At 42.2% G+C, this 13,735-nt stretch overlaps 1 protein-coding gene across 4 annotated transcripts in view; it reads left to right on the forward strand.

Annotated features, from left to right (window-relative positions):
- PDE8A (phosphodiesterase 8A) overlaps nucleotides 1-13,735 on the forward strand; it is a 147,272-nt gene that overhangs the window by 89,868 nt on the left and 43,669 nt on the right. For all 4 annotated transcript variants that reach the window (XM_061394006.1, XM_061394005.1, XM_061394004.1 and 1 more), the window contains 2 exons: nucleotides 1,373-1,429; nucleotides 2,105-2,159. In XM_061394006.1, coding sequence (XP_061249990.1) covers nucleotides 1,373-1,429; nucleotides 2,105-2,159 — 112 coding nt within the window. The remainder of the gene's footprint in view (nucleotides 1-1,372; nucleotides 1,430-2,104; nucleotides 2,160-13,735) is intronic.

The following is a 13,735-nucleotide window of genomic DNA, read 5'->3' on the forward strand; positions in this document are numbered from 1 at the left end:
AAGTAAGGCCGTGAGTCTTGGCTCTTCTCTGTCCCATCGTGGACACATCCTCCAAGGGCCAGCCTGCTTCTGTCTTGACGGGGGGAGTCCAAATCCAGCCCTCTGCATACCCCTCCATCTGCAGTCACCCTCTTATGTGTGTCTTCCTTCCAGGCCAGGGGCCAAGTTCCTCCCCGTTCCTATGGCCTGGCTCCTCTTCTCCAGAGAGTCCTGCTCTTTCCTGCAGTGTAGGGTGGGTCAAAGCCATTGCACGTCTCAGTGGGCAGTTTATATTGCTTCTGCTCTTCTCCGTCATGTTTATCTCTGCCCTCTCTCATCTCATGGCTGAATTTTCATTCCCCATGGCTTCTTTGGGAGCTGCTTCTCCAGAAGGGTTAAATTCAGTCCCTTTGGCAGCCTCGTTGTTGTTTAGTTGTTAAGTCGTGTCCGACTCTCTGCAGCACCATGGATGGCAGCGCAGGCTTCCCCATGGGCCCCACGAGCAGCCAGGCTTCCCTGTCCTTCACTGTCTCCCAGGGTTTACTCAGACTCATGTCCGTTGCATCAGTGATACCATGCAACCACCTCATCCTTTGTCATCCCCCTCTCCTCCTGCCCTTAATCTTTCCCAGCATCAAGGTCCTTACCAATGAGTTGGCTCTTCGCATCAGGTGGCCAAAGCATTGGAACTTCAGCTTCATCATCAGTCCTTCCTATGAATGTTCAGACTTGATTTCCTTCAGGAGTGACTGGTTTGATCTGCTTGCCATCCAAGGGCGGCCTCATACTCCTTGGGTAACTTCAGTAGAGCAGTCAGTCTTCTGTTCTTAATTTTGCCTGTGAGGTTTGATTCTCCTCTTTCTGTTGCATAAGAATACTTTGCATTTCTGAGTTTTAAATATTTATTGTTACTGTTGTGCCTGCCTCCTGCTCAGGAGCCCTTCTCTGCACTGCTTAGGATGCAGTGGAGAGCTGGCCTCGGGCTGCCTCACCCCCACTGTAACGGTTGCCATCTGCTGGCTGTGATACATGTAGACCTGCATCTTCCTTTGACAGGAAGAGACGAATGACCCTTCTCGTGTAAGGGAGATTCCCCAGGTAGGGAAAATTCTCCATCTGAAACAGCTCAGACCAGAACAAGAACAAATAGAAGGCATGTCATCAGAGCTGGCTGCTGTCTTCATGCTCCATAATTTTGAGGGTCACCACGGGCCACTGGTTAGCAGTTTGTCCCCTGAAGAAAGAAAGGTCAGGTTAGCCAAGAAGGTGACTCCAGAATATGGAGGGATCTTTCGCTTTCCCCCAACTTTAACTGTTCTACCAAAATTTAGGTTTAGGTGTACTTAGTTTTTAAAGAATTGCTTTAAATTTATTTTAAAACTTTTTTTTAAAGGTCAATCAGATCATCAAAACTCTCAGAAAACACAGTTATTATTGGTGTAGTACGCAGGTAAGATAATTTTATTTTTTTAGTGTTGAAATTCAGATGTCAGTGTAATGTGTGTTCTTAACAGAGGCCTGAGTATCAGCTTGTGTCCTGTGATAGGCATCACCCTTTCTAGTTTGGCCTTTTCCTCTTTCTCATTTTCTTTCACTTTGGCAGTTAAATTCATGGCTGGAGTTTGTATTTTCACACTAGGTTTTGTGATTTTGGACTGTCTTTCACTTTAGAACAGGGCCAACCAAGGGAGAATGCCATTCCTGAAGTATGAATGTTTTCCGGATATATTTCTTAGGGACTTCTAAAATATCTATGAGAATTTACATTATACATAATTCGGGGAAACCTTATATTTCATTTTAAAATGGGAGGTAAGAAAAGAATAAAAATAATTTAGTCTGAATTAAAATTTTTACATATCACATAGCTACGTGCTCACTCCTGTGTTCTGGCTCTTAGTGTAATCTCTGTATTTCAAGCATTAATATCTATTGCCAAAAAGCCAGTGTGAAACTAAAACAGAAAATTGTTTTAACTTTGTACATTTGATTTGTATGTTAATCTAATTCATCTAAAACTATTCATTATATGCCAATGATAATATTATATAAATTAGTAAATAAAGATGTGAGCTGTACCTGATTAGACAAAACTGTCTCTAACCATGTACTTGTTCTTTTCAAGAGTGGAGAGAGAGGAGTCGTGTGTAATGTCCCTCATTGCTGCTGGCTTCACAAGGGTATGTACTCACTTCTTTGTTATGCAAGTGTAATTCAGCATGACACATTATTTTATCTCAGCTTTAGAGCCTGGCAATAGTTTTGAATTAATTTGAAAAAGAAAATTGTCCTTGTGCTGTGTTATAGTTTGATTTAATTTTATAATCTGGTAATCTAATAATCCACGATACTTTGCTTTCTCAGTTGCTCAAAACTATGCCTACTAAATGCATCTAAACATAAAAAAATCTCCTTTAATTAGTTTTAATTAAACTAATTAATGAGTAATTAATCTCCTTTAATTACTTATTAGTTAAAAGTTGTACTGTAGGATGTGTTGTCATAATGCTTACAGGCAGACATGCAACTTTAAAGCCAATTCAAGGATTCTGGAAGTAAGACCTCCCCAACATGGCTCCATTTCTTTCTACCCCTGGCTCTAATCTCTTGGTTTCTCTTAAGCCAAAGAGCTTATGCAGGTCAGCTAGTTGCTAGTGAGCCTTGGGAATCATGGTGGAGAGAGCTCACGTAAGGCTGATCACTGGGCAGACTTGTAGCCCAAATATCAATGAGGTCATGGAGAAACCAGACCCCTTGATTCTGGCTGGTAGCACTACCGAGTATCTGGAAGAAGCAAATACCCATCCTCCCAGAGGGAGATTCCTTCTTCTTCGGCCTCAGAGAGTCTCTGCAAATAATCATTCAAGGGCGGCAGGCAGCCCTCAGTCAGCATTAACCCATCCATCAGGAAACACAGCATTGCAAGTGGGAACTAGCGGGGGAGAGAGGCAGCCGGAGCAGGCCCTCACAGTCCTCAGAAATTAGAATTGTCAGATAAAATTGTGAAATGATTATGCTTATTATATGTAAAGAGACAAAGACAGGACAAGCTTGGAAATATCTTCAAGGAATAGGAAGCTATAAAAAGTGACGTAGCAAATTTTAAACAGAACATAATTGAGTTTTGAGAAATGCACATATAATAACTGAAAATTTTAAAACTTAGTAGGTCAGAAGAAATTATCCAGCATGTGGCACAAAGATCTAAAAACAGAAAATAAGTTAGAGAAGTTTAGAAAAGTGGAGGATAGAGCGGATGGTTTAGAATCTGTATAACTGGAGATCTGGAAGAACAGGAGAGAGAATGGGGTGTTATATTTGAAGAGAATTTTCCAGAACTGATGGAAGACTATAATCCACAGATCCCAGAATTCCAAAGTAGAATAAATAAAAAGAGGACATATCATAGTGAAAAAACAAACAAAGAGACAATATTAAAATCAGCCAGAGGGGAAAAAGATTAGAGCAGTAGACTTAACAGCTGGCTTCACGGCAGCAGTAGGTTGAAGTTAGAAAACAGTGGAGTAGTGTTTTCAATGTGATAAAAGAAAATAACTGCCTTCCTAGAGTGTTATACCTAGCTTGTGCTCAGGTGCTCAGCTCAGTTGCTCAGTCATATCTGACTGTTTGTGACCCCATGGACTGTAGCCTGCCAGGCTCCTCTGTGCATGGGATTTCCTAGGCAAGAATAACTACAATGGATTGCGTCTCCTGCATTGGCAGGCAAATTCTTTACCACCGTGCCACCTGGGATCCCTTATACTTAGCATAAATACTTTCAAAAATGAAGGTGAAATCAAGACTTTCAGAAATATGAAAATTGAGGCAATTTGTAACTAGCAGATTCTCAAAGGACAATTCTGGAGGATGTACTTAAAGCAGAAGCAAGATGAGTCCTAAGTCCCAAGTGGGAGGCCTGAAAGACAAGAAAGAGGAGCAAGAAACTGAATGTGGGGTGAACACAAACACACTTGTTGTTGTTGTTGTTCAGTCGCTCAGTCGTGTCCAACTCTTCACGACCCCATGGTCTGCAGCACACTAGGCTTCCCTGTCCTTCACTATCTCCCGGAGTTTGCTCAAACTCATGTTCATTTGAGTCGGTGATGCCCTCCAGCCATCTCATCCTCTGCCGCTTCCTTCTCCTTTTGCCTTCAATCTTGCCCAGCACCAGCATCTTTTCCTACTGTGTAAAGCAATAATAACAGCATCTCATCTGACTAGAGATCATAGATGGAAAATGACCATAACCTGAGAATCCCACAGCAACCAAGTGATTGTTACCCAGCAGGGCACAAGAGGCATTCCTTTGGGCATTATATTGATACATAAAACTCAGAGATGTATTTCCCCAGAAGCCCTGTCTGAGGAAAATAATTAAATAAGGACTTCAACCATTCAACCAATGAAGTAGAACAGAACTCTAAGATGAGGGAGAAAGTATTGGAGAGAGGTGGTGTGTGCACATAACACACATTTGTGTGTGTGTGTGTAGTGTAGAATATGTATCTTTATATGTAACTATATAACATCCAATAATACCTCAGTCTTTAAATTCTAGGGTATCTAAGTACACCCTGCCCTAGGTGTCTTCAAGGTTTCAGGGGACAAAGTGGAAGTAAACGCATTCTTGTGGCTCATCTCGCGGACAGGGAAGTGGGTGGGCAGAGAAAGGATTCTGAAGCTTTCTTCTTTGTGGGAAATGTGCAGACTAGAGCACTGCTCATGGGAGAGACTTTGTTCTGGAACTAATTGGTATCTTGTTTTCAAATAATAGTAAAGAAATCTGTGTCTGCGTTTGAGATCAGTGAAAAGGAAAGTAACCAATAATAGAAAAGTTTAAGAAAACTTCTGGGGGCTTTCCTGATGGCTCAGTGGTAAAGAACCTGCTGCCTAAATAAAATACATTAATTTATTATTAAATAAATTAGATTTATTTAATAATCTAAATCCACTTAGGTTATTAAAATAATCTAATAAATTTTAGACTCTTATTACACAGTTTTATGGTTCAAACCCAGGAGACATTGGTTTGATCCCTGGTCCCTGAAGATTCCACGTGCCCTGGAGCAGAGCAGCTAAGCCCATGAGCCACCAATACTGAGCCTGTAGAGCCCAGGAGCCGCCACCACTGAAGCCCGCACATCCTAGAGCCCGTGCTCCACAATGAGAAGCCTGCCCACCGCAACTAGAGGGTAGACCCTGCTTGTTACAGCTTGTTACAGAAAAGCCCTCACAGCAACGAAGATCCAGCATAGCCAAAAATAAATTGTTTTTAAAAAGAACTGAATTAATAAAATATGGAGTTTGTGGGAATTCCTTGGTGGTCCAGTGGTTAGGACTCCACACTTCACTGCTGAGGGCCCACAGTTCAATCCCTGGTCAAGGAACCAAGATCCTTTAAGCTTTGCAGCAACCCTTGCCCAAGAAGTATGGAATTTTTAGCAACTGGATCCCATTGGCATATCCTAGGAAGAGGAAACAACAGTGCGAAATCAGTGATAAACAGAGGAAGATGGGAGCAAAAGCAAGTGCATGAAAACGGGCTGGATTCTCCCATTAAAGGATAAGCCATTAGACTGGGTTATGAAAATACAATTATATGTTGTTTATAAGATAGTGATAAAAGGAAGTTAATAATAAAGAAAAAGGTAACAAGTAAATGCAAACAAAAGGAACACAGGAATTCCAATATCAACATCAGATATGGTGGAACTTAAGACTTTGTTTTAAATACACATTTTATATACAAATTTTACATTGTTATTATTACATAGTTTTGTGGTTCTCCTTTTTTGACACCACCCTCGCCAACATTCACACATGTCAGCACCTGTCCGCATTCCCTGACTTCCAGTTGAACTTGTATGAGAACAGCCATGCTAGCCAGCGTGCAGGTGAGCATCATAAGGATACGAGGTTGGAGGTTGTGGGTCACCTGTTCCCAGCGGATCCTTGGGTCACCCCTCCTTAAACTGCCTAGGGAAGCATTCACATGAGGAAGAAACTTCCCCTGAGAACTCTGAAGTTCCTTGTGTTAGTACTCTTAGGCTACAGAACTGGCCATTCTTAACAAGGACCTTTGATGTTTCTGACTTCCCAGTGAAGCTAATGAAACTAGGAGGACAGATTATTCATTTTGCCTCGAGTTGTTTGCTTACCTATAGCTGCCATAAACAGTGACAGACTTTGTTTTCTTGGGCTCCAGAATCACTGCAGATGGTGACTGCAGCCGTGAAATTAAAAGACGCTTGCTCCTTGGAAGAAATGCTATGACCAACCTAGACAGCATATTAAAAAGCGGAGACATTCCTTTGCCGACAAATGTCTGTCTAGTCAAAGCTATGGTTTTTCCAGTAGCTATGTATGGAGGTGAGAGTTGGACTATAAAGAAAGCTGAGTGCTGAAGAATGAATGCGTTTGTACCGTGGTGTTGGAGAAGACTCTTGAGAGTCCCTTGGACTGCAAGGAGATCAAACCAGTCAATCCTAAAGGAAATCAGTCCTGAATATTCGTTGGAAGGACTGATGCTGAAGCTGAAGCTCCAGTACTTTGGCCACCTGATGTGAAGAACTGACTCATTAGACAAGACTCTGATGCTGGGCAAGATTGAAGGCAGGAGGACAAGGGGACGACAGAGGATAAGATGGTTGGATGGCATCACCGACTCGATGAACATGAGTTTGAGCAAGCTCTAGGAGTCAGTGATGGACAGGGAAGCCTGGCATGCTGCAGTCCATGGGGTAACCAAGAGTTGGACAACTGAGCAACTGAACTGAACTGATAGCTGCCAGGAGTCATTAAGCTTTTTATTTGTATGAAGTTGTATAAGCAATATTGGAAATACGTGTTTAAAATTCTGTACAAGGAAGTCCATCAGCATAGCTTCATGGACTGCAAAGTATATCCCGGTAGAAAGTCTAGTTAACCATGGGCCTCGTGTTTTCATAGTACAATTGTGTTATCATTAAACTAATTGTAAAATTCAAAGGTTACTGACACATACTCTCTCCCTGCCCTCTCACCTGCACTACTTAATCAAGGTATTCCCTGCTGCCTCTGCCAGAATTGTGGTTAAGTGCATGTCTCTATGAAAAACACTTCCATGCAAAAAGTACAGGTTTGAAATAGTCATTTTAGAGGTCTGTGACTTAGGAAATATGGATGTAGTAGTCTCACCACTTAGTAAGTGACGAATCCAACTAGGTGACCAGTCCTCCAAGACCACACGAGGTAACTTGTCTTCTCACGCAGAGTCCCATACTGTCGGGTATCAGAAGGATACTGAGGTGACAGAGGGCACAGATTGCAGAGCATTCAGGCCTGGAGGCAAGGTGGTTTTCCCAAGTCTCATGGCTGGGAGGCAGTGTGGCCCAGGCTTGAGCCCAACCTCAGACCTGAAAGCCATCACTGCACTGTGATCTCTGGATTCATAGGGCAGACAGCTTTTCTGTAAATGGCCATAGTTCAGGATCCACAGTGGATGCACACTTGCTTACCTCCTCAGTTGGACTTGGCAGTTAAGCTTTCTGACTAAAATCTCAGAGGTTAGGGATTTTTCCCCCCTCTTTTTAATTTTTTCAGTTATGAAAACATGATAACACATTTACAGGAGACTTGGAAAATACAGAACAAAGTTACATATAGTTCCAGTATATATATTACAATTGTTTTTTTTAAGTAGATAAATTAAGATTTTTTAGTTGTAGTTTCAATATCAAACTCTTAAATTAATAGAATGCATGTACAGAGAAGTAGAATCTTATGTAGACCTGAAAAGCACCATGAACCAATTTGAAATAATTATGATTTATTATACAATTTTCACACAGCAGTAGGATACAAATTCTATTCAAGCTCCCATAGATTATAAACTAGGAGATACTTAAAGATAGATATCCAGGGACATAAGACCAGGTGCAAAAATTTGGTGGTCTAAAGTTATTAAAATCATACAGAGTCTGTTCTCTTATCACTGTGAAATTACGTTAGAGATCAATATCAAAAGATATTTGAGAATAACCCAATCCACATATTTTCAAGTGAAGTGTAACTTTACCAAGAGAGATCTTTGACTTAGCCATTGAGAGCCTCAATAAAGAAGACTGAAAAAACACAGGGTGATTCAAGATAAGAAAGCATTTAAATGTGAAATTAGTATCAAAATTAGAAATTAATATCAAAGATACCTTAAAAATCCTAGGCATTTGGAAATTAAATGTCCACTTTTAAATGATGGATATATCTAAGAAGCCATAACAAGGAAAATTAGAAATATATTAGTATTGGAATAAAAATGAAAAGAGAATTTACCAGAATTTGTTGCATGCATCTGAAGCTGCTCAGTGTAATTAAATACAGTGTGGAGTCTTGAATAAGGTATGAAAACAAATAATGGACACTAACAAAATTTTGTGAAATTTAACAAAATCTGTATTTAGTTAATAATACTGTATCACATGTTAATTTCTTGTTTGTTTTTTATAATATTGTATTTCTTTATATCCTCAGAATTGGATTAGAAGTTTCAAGCCTCATTCAAAAAAATTGTTTTAATGTGACTAAGATAAACTTTCTAGACTTTTAGCAGTGCAGTAATACTATATGCCAGAATACATGGAACTATGTCAAAGTTTTGAGTGAATATAAATTAGAAATCTAGCATCCTATTCATACTAAGTCAATTAAGTAGAATCAAAATGTCATAAATGTTTTAGATAGGCAAACATTTATGTTTTCTAAAATATATCTAATACATACTATTTATGTTTACAAAAGCTTTTTGACTGCACTTGGTAAAGGCTTGAGAAAGAACATTAAAAAAAGATGAGAAATTGGAAAACGTAAGTGAAATATGAACACTGAATATGAAATAGAAAAAGTGAAACCATCTAGATAAAAGTAAAAGATCATCATATAATCCAGTTGTTTCTAAACATAGCTGCTCATTAGAAACACATCTGGAGCTTTGGAGAGAAAAAGCAACACCTGGGCATTTGTATTTTTCAAAAAATTCCAAGATCATTCTGATACACATCTGGATTTTAAAAAGTGATTACAGATTTTCTTATTAAATGGTAGTTTTAGTGATACAGAATTCTATTATTTTCTGTTGACCAATCATAGTACAATGGTATTAAGCAAATGATAGTTACATAATCCCTGTAGTAAAAGATATTTATCAGTTTTCACAATCAATAGTCTGACAAAAAAATAAAAGATCATTACAATTGCAAGCCATAAGGAAAACATGATTAGCTGAACAGTATAAAATAATTTCATACGGTTTGGGGGTTAAGTAGAGTGATGTGGTAAGAGGAAGTGCATACATGCACATGTTTTCATCTGCCAGCCAGTCTATGTCTTTTTGTTGGTGCATTTAATCCATTTACATTTGAAGTAATTATCGATATTTATGACCTGTTACCATTTTAATTGTTTTGGGTTTATTTTGTGTAGGTCTTTTCCTTATCTTGTGTTTCCTGCCTAGAGAAGTTCCTTTAGCATTTGTTGTAAAGCTAATTTGGTGGTGCTGAATTCTTTTAACTTTTGCTTGTCTGTAAAGCTTTTGATTTCTCCATCAAATCTGAATGAGGGTCTTGCTGGGTAGAGTATTCTTGGTTGTAGGTTCTTCTCTCATCACTTTCAATATATCATGCCATTCCCTTCTGGCTTGTAGAGTTTCTGTTGAGAAATCAGCTGATGGTCTTATGGGAATTCCCTTTTTTGCTGTTTGTTGTTTTTCTCTTGCTGTTTTAATATTTTATATTTGTCTTTAATTTTTGTCAGTTTGATCACTGTGTGTGCTTGCTCCTCCTTGGGTTTTTCCTACCTGGGACTCTCTGTGCTTCCTGGACTTGGTTGACTATTTCCTTTCCCATGGTAAGGAAGTTTTCAGCTATTATCTCTTCAGATATCTTCTCCCGTCCTTTCTCTCGTCTCCTTCTGGGACCCCTAAAATGCAAATGTTGATGCATTTAGTGTTGTCCCAGAGGTCCCTTAGGCTATCTTCGTTTTTTTTTTTTCCATTCTTATTTGTATATTCTGTTCTGCATCAGTGATTTCCACCATTCTGTCTCCAGGTCACTTATCCATTCTGCCTCAGTTATTCTGCTATTGATTCCTTCCAGGGTATTGTTCCTCTCTGTTTGTTCTTTACTTCTAGGTCTTTGGTAAATGTTTCTTGCTTCTTCTCCATTATTTTTCTAAGATCCTGGATCATCTTTACTATCATTATTCTGAATTTTTTTTTTCTGGAAAGTTGCCTGTCTCCACTGCATTTAGTTATTTTTGTGGGGTTTTATCTTGTCCCTTCATCTGGGACATAACCTTCTGCTTTTTCATCCTGATTAACTTTCTGTAATATGGTTTTCATTCTAGCCACTATGGGATTATGGTTCTTCTTACTTCTTATGTCTGCCCTTTAGTGGATGAGGCTAAGAGGCTTGTGTAAGCCTCCTGATGGGAGAGACTAGCATGGGAAAACTGGGTGTTGCTCTGGTGGGCAGGGCTCAGTAAAGCTTTAATCCAATTATCTGCTGATGGGCGGGGTTTCAGTCCCTCCCTTTTAGTTTTTTGGCTTGAGGCAACCCAGCCCTGGGGGCTACAGGCTCTATGGTAGGGTTAATGGCGCCCTCCAAGGGGCCCCTTCCAGGATTGCTGCTGCCAGTGTCCCTGTCCCCTCGGTGAGCCACTGCCAACCCACGCCTCTGCAGGAGACCCTCCTACAGTCACAGGTAGGTCTGGTTCAGTCCCCTGCATCCTCCCCCTGGGTCATGGTGTGCACCAGATATTTTGTTTGTGTCCTCCAAGAGTGGAGTCTCTGTTTCCCCCTGTTCTGTGGCAGTGCTGTGATCAATTCCCGCAGGTCTTCAAAGTCAGATTCTCAGGATTCCCAGTCCCTTTGCCAGACCCCCAGTCTGGGAAGCCTGATGTGGGGCTCAGAGCCTTCACAACAGCGGAAGAACTTCTTTGGTATTATTGTTCTCCAGTTTGTGGGTCATCCACTTGGCAGGGATGGGATTTGATTTTATCATGATTGCATCCCTCCTACCATCTGATTGGGGCTTCTTCTTTGTCTTTGGACGTGGGGTATCTTTTTTTGGTGGGTTCCAGCATCCTCCTGTTGATGGTTGTTCAGCAGTTAGTTGCAATTTTGGTGCTCTCGCAGGAGGAGATGCGCGCACGTCCTTCTACTTTGCCATCTTGAACCAGAACCTTGAGGTTAGGGTTTGGTGTCTCTTGCCCTAGTCGTGCATTAGAACTCCCTCAGAAGCGTCCCTGAGGAGGTCCTGGTTCTGTTGGTTTGGGGAGGGGCCTGCACGCTGGTGTTACTTTTTAGATTGCAGGGAGTTCTAATGTGCAGCCAGGGATGCAGATGCACTGGGTGTGGGGGGCCCCCGTGTGGGTGATGTGTTCTGGGGAGAGGCAGGTTGAGTTGGCTGGGTGCTAGTGGCCCTACCCCTCTCATGGGCTGGGATGGGGTGAAGAGACCAGCTGCTGCTCAAGCTGAAGGAACAGCAGCCTGATTCCTGAAGCTCCTTTGGCCTGACGCCCTTCTCTACCCTCCACAACCCCATGGAATCCTCAGGACATGAATGAAACCTGCAGAAGGCAGGAAAGACAGGATGTTTAGACACAGAGCCAAGCAGAGGTAGCAAGGTGGGGAGCAGACGGCAGGAGAAAGATGCAGTCCTTCTATCCACATGCACTGGTTTTCTAGCCTGAACATCCACCTTTGGGATAAAGATGTTTGGATGTACACACCCAGTGAGAACTCTGGCCACATGCACAGGAGGCTGTGACACACGATACACATGGCTCCCTGTCCCAGGATGTCGCCTGCAAAACAGGTGAGGCCGGGCAAGTGCGGGGATAGCTGGGGACCCCTGCCCATCTCAGGTCCCCCACCTCTTGTCTCCTGGCGTGGCACACTCTGTGCCCCAGAAATCTCACCGCTGTTCTGCCCTGTCAGCGGTGGGCACCTGTGCAGATGAGCATTGTTCTTGGGTGTTCCTGTGGGGTCCTGACTGACTGAGAGAGCTGCAGGGCCATTACTCTCTCTCTCTCTTTTTAATAATTTTGTTTATGTATGGCCTTCCTGGATCTTCATTGCTACACAGGCTTTTTCTCTAGTCCCAGCGAATGGAGGCTCCTTTCTGGTTGTGGTTCACAGGTGTCTTATTGCAGTGGCTTCTCTTGTTGCAGAGCACAGGCTCTAGGGTACATGGCTTCAGTAGTGGTGGTGTGAGGCTTAGTTGCTCCGTGACATGTGTGATCTTCCTGAACCAAGGATCAAGCCTGTGTCCCCTGCACTGGCAGGTGGGTTCTTAACCACCAAGCCGCCAGGACGTCCCAAGGCCAGCACTCTTAGCCCTCCCAGTTGGTGGGAGCTGGCGGGCATGTCCACTGTCTGACTTGTGTGGTTAGGAATGGTTGTGTTTGGCCTGCGGGCCTAGGGACCATCATTCCCAGGGCCAGCAGGCCTGGCTCTCCCTCCCAGGGGCCCGCAGTGACTGCTGTGTGTTCATGCAGCAGTCTGCAGGCACAGTGCTTTCTCGTGGTCATTGTCAGAGATGTAGGGTGGTCTTGTTTTGCGGGTAAGGAAGCAGGCTCTGGAAGCTTCAGGGCCTCGTAGAGGATCATACAGCTCTAAGACATGAACCAGGGGCTGGGCTCTTAGGTTACTTGACACACAGATAAGATCATGGTTCCAACAGGGGGATGTCTGCCTTCACTGGTGGTAGAAGGAGCACCACAAGAGGCCCCATGCCCCAGGCTGGTCTGGCTTTGGCTTGTGGATAGTGACCTTCATATACCCTACCTCTGAGGCCTCAGCTTCCTCCTCACCAGATAGAATATTATCCATGTGTTGAGCAGGTGAAATCAAGAGTGTGCCACAGAAACGGGGGCAAGTAAATACAAATATTACAGCAGAGTGGAATTATGCGATGGTACATAGTGACGTGTAAGATGTCTTCATGAAATTCTTAATCTGGTGGGATGGGCTCAGGCTTCCTATTTCCATGTGGTCTGCTTTGTTGAGATGTTTTCATCATGTAGAGAATGGTTAGTGTCTGCAGGAATAGGAGCGCCTGGGGGAAGCCATGGCTCTGCAAGTCCCTCTGCTGTGAAGGATGATCCTTTGTCAGCTTAGCTGAGCTGCTGTTTGATGTTAGTACAGGGAAATGTTGCCTAGTGGGAGTGACTTCTGTGACACAGCTGCGAAGAGGTGTGCAAGTGTGTTTTTGCTTACTGTGAGCTTGTGCAGCTCGAAAGAGGACAAAATACTGTTCATCTAAGTGACGAGACTCTGAAAGTTAATATAAATGGGACTTGCGTTAATAAATTTCTTCCTTTCGCATATTCTAGCCTCTACCAGTGACATGTAGACATCAAAAAAATCCTCATAGCTCAAGGCACTGAAAGAAAAGTATTCTTAAGCCCTGGTTTTTTTCCCTTGAGCTTTTTTTTAGTGGAAGAATAGTTGATTTACACTGTTGTGTTAGAACAACACAGAAAAGTGTACATAAAAGTGATTTAGTCATATATATATATATATATATATGCTGTTCTTCAGCTGTTCAGTCATGTCTGAATCTTTGTGACTCCATGGACTACAGCATGCCATGCTTCCCCATCCTTCACCATCTCCCAGTTTGCTCAGATCTGTGTCCATTAAGCTGGTGATACCATCTAACCATCTCATCCTCTTCTGCCCCCTTCTCCTTTTGTCTTTACTCTTTCCCAGAATCAAGGT

Source organism: Bos javanicus, chromosome 21 (assembly GCF_032452875.1).
Source record: "Bos javanicus breed banteng chromosome 21, ARS-OSU_banteng_1.0, whole genome shotgun sequence".
In the NCBI taxonomy this organism is placed as follows: Eukaryota; Metazoa; Chordata; class Mammalia; order Artiodactyla; family Bovidae; genus Bos; species Bos javanicus.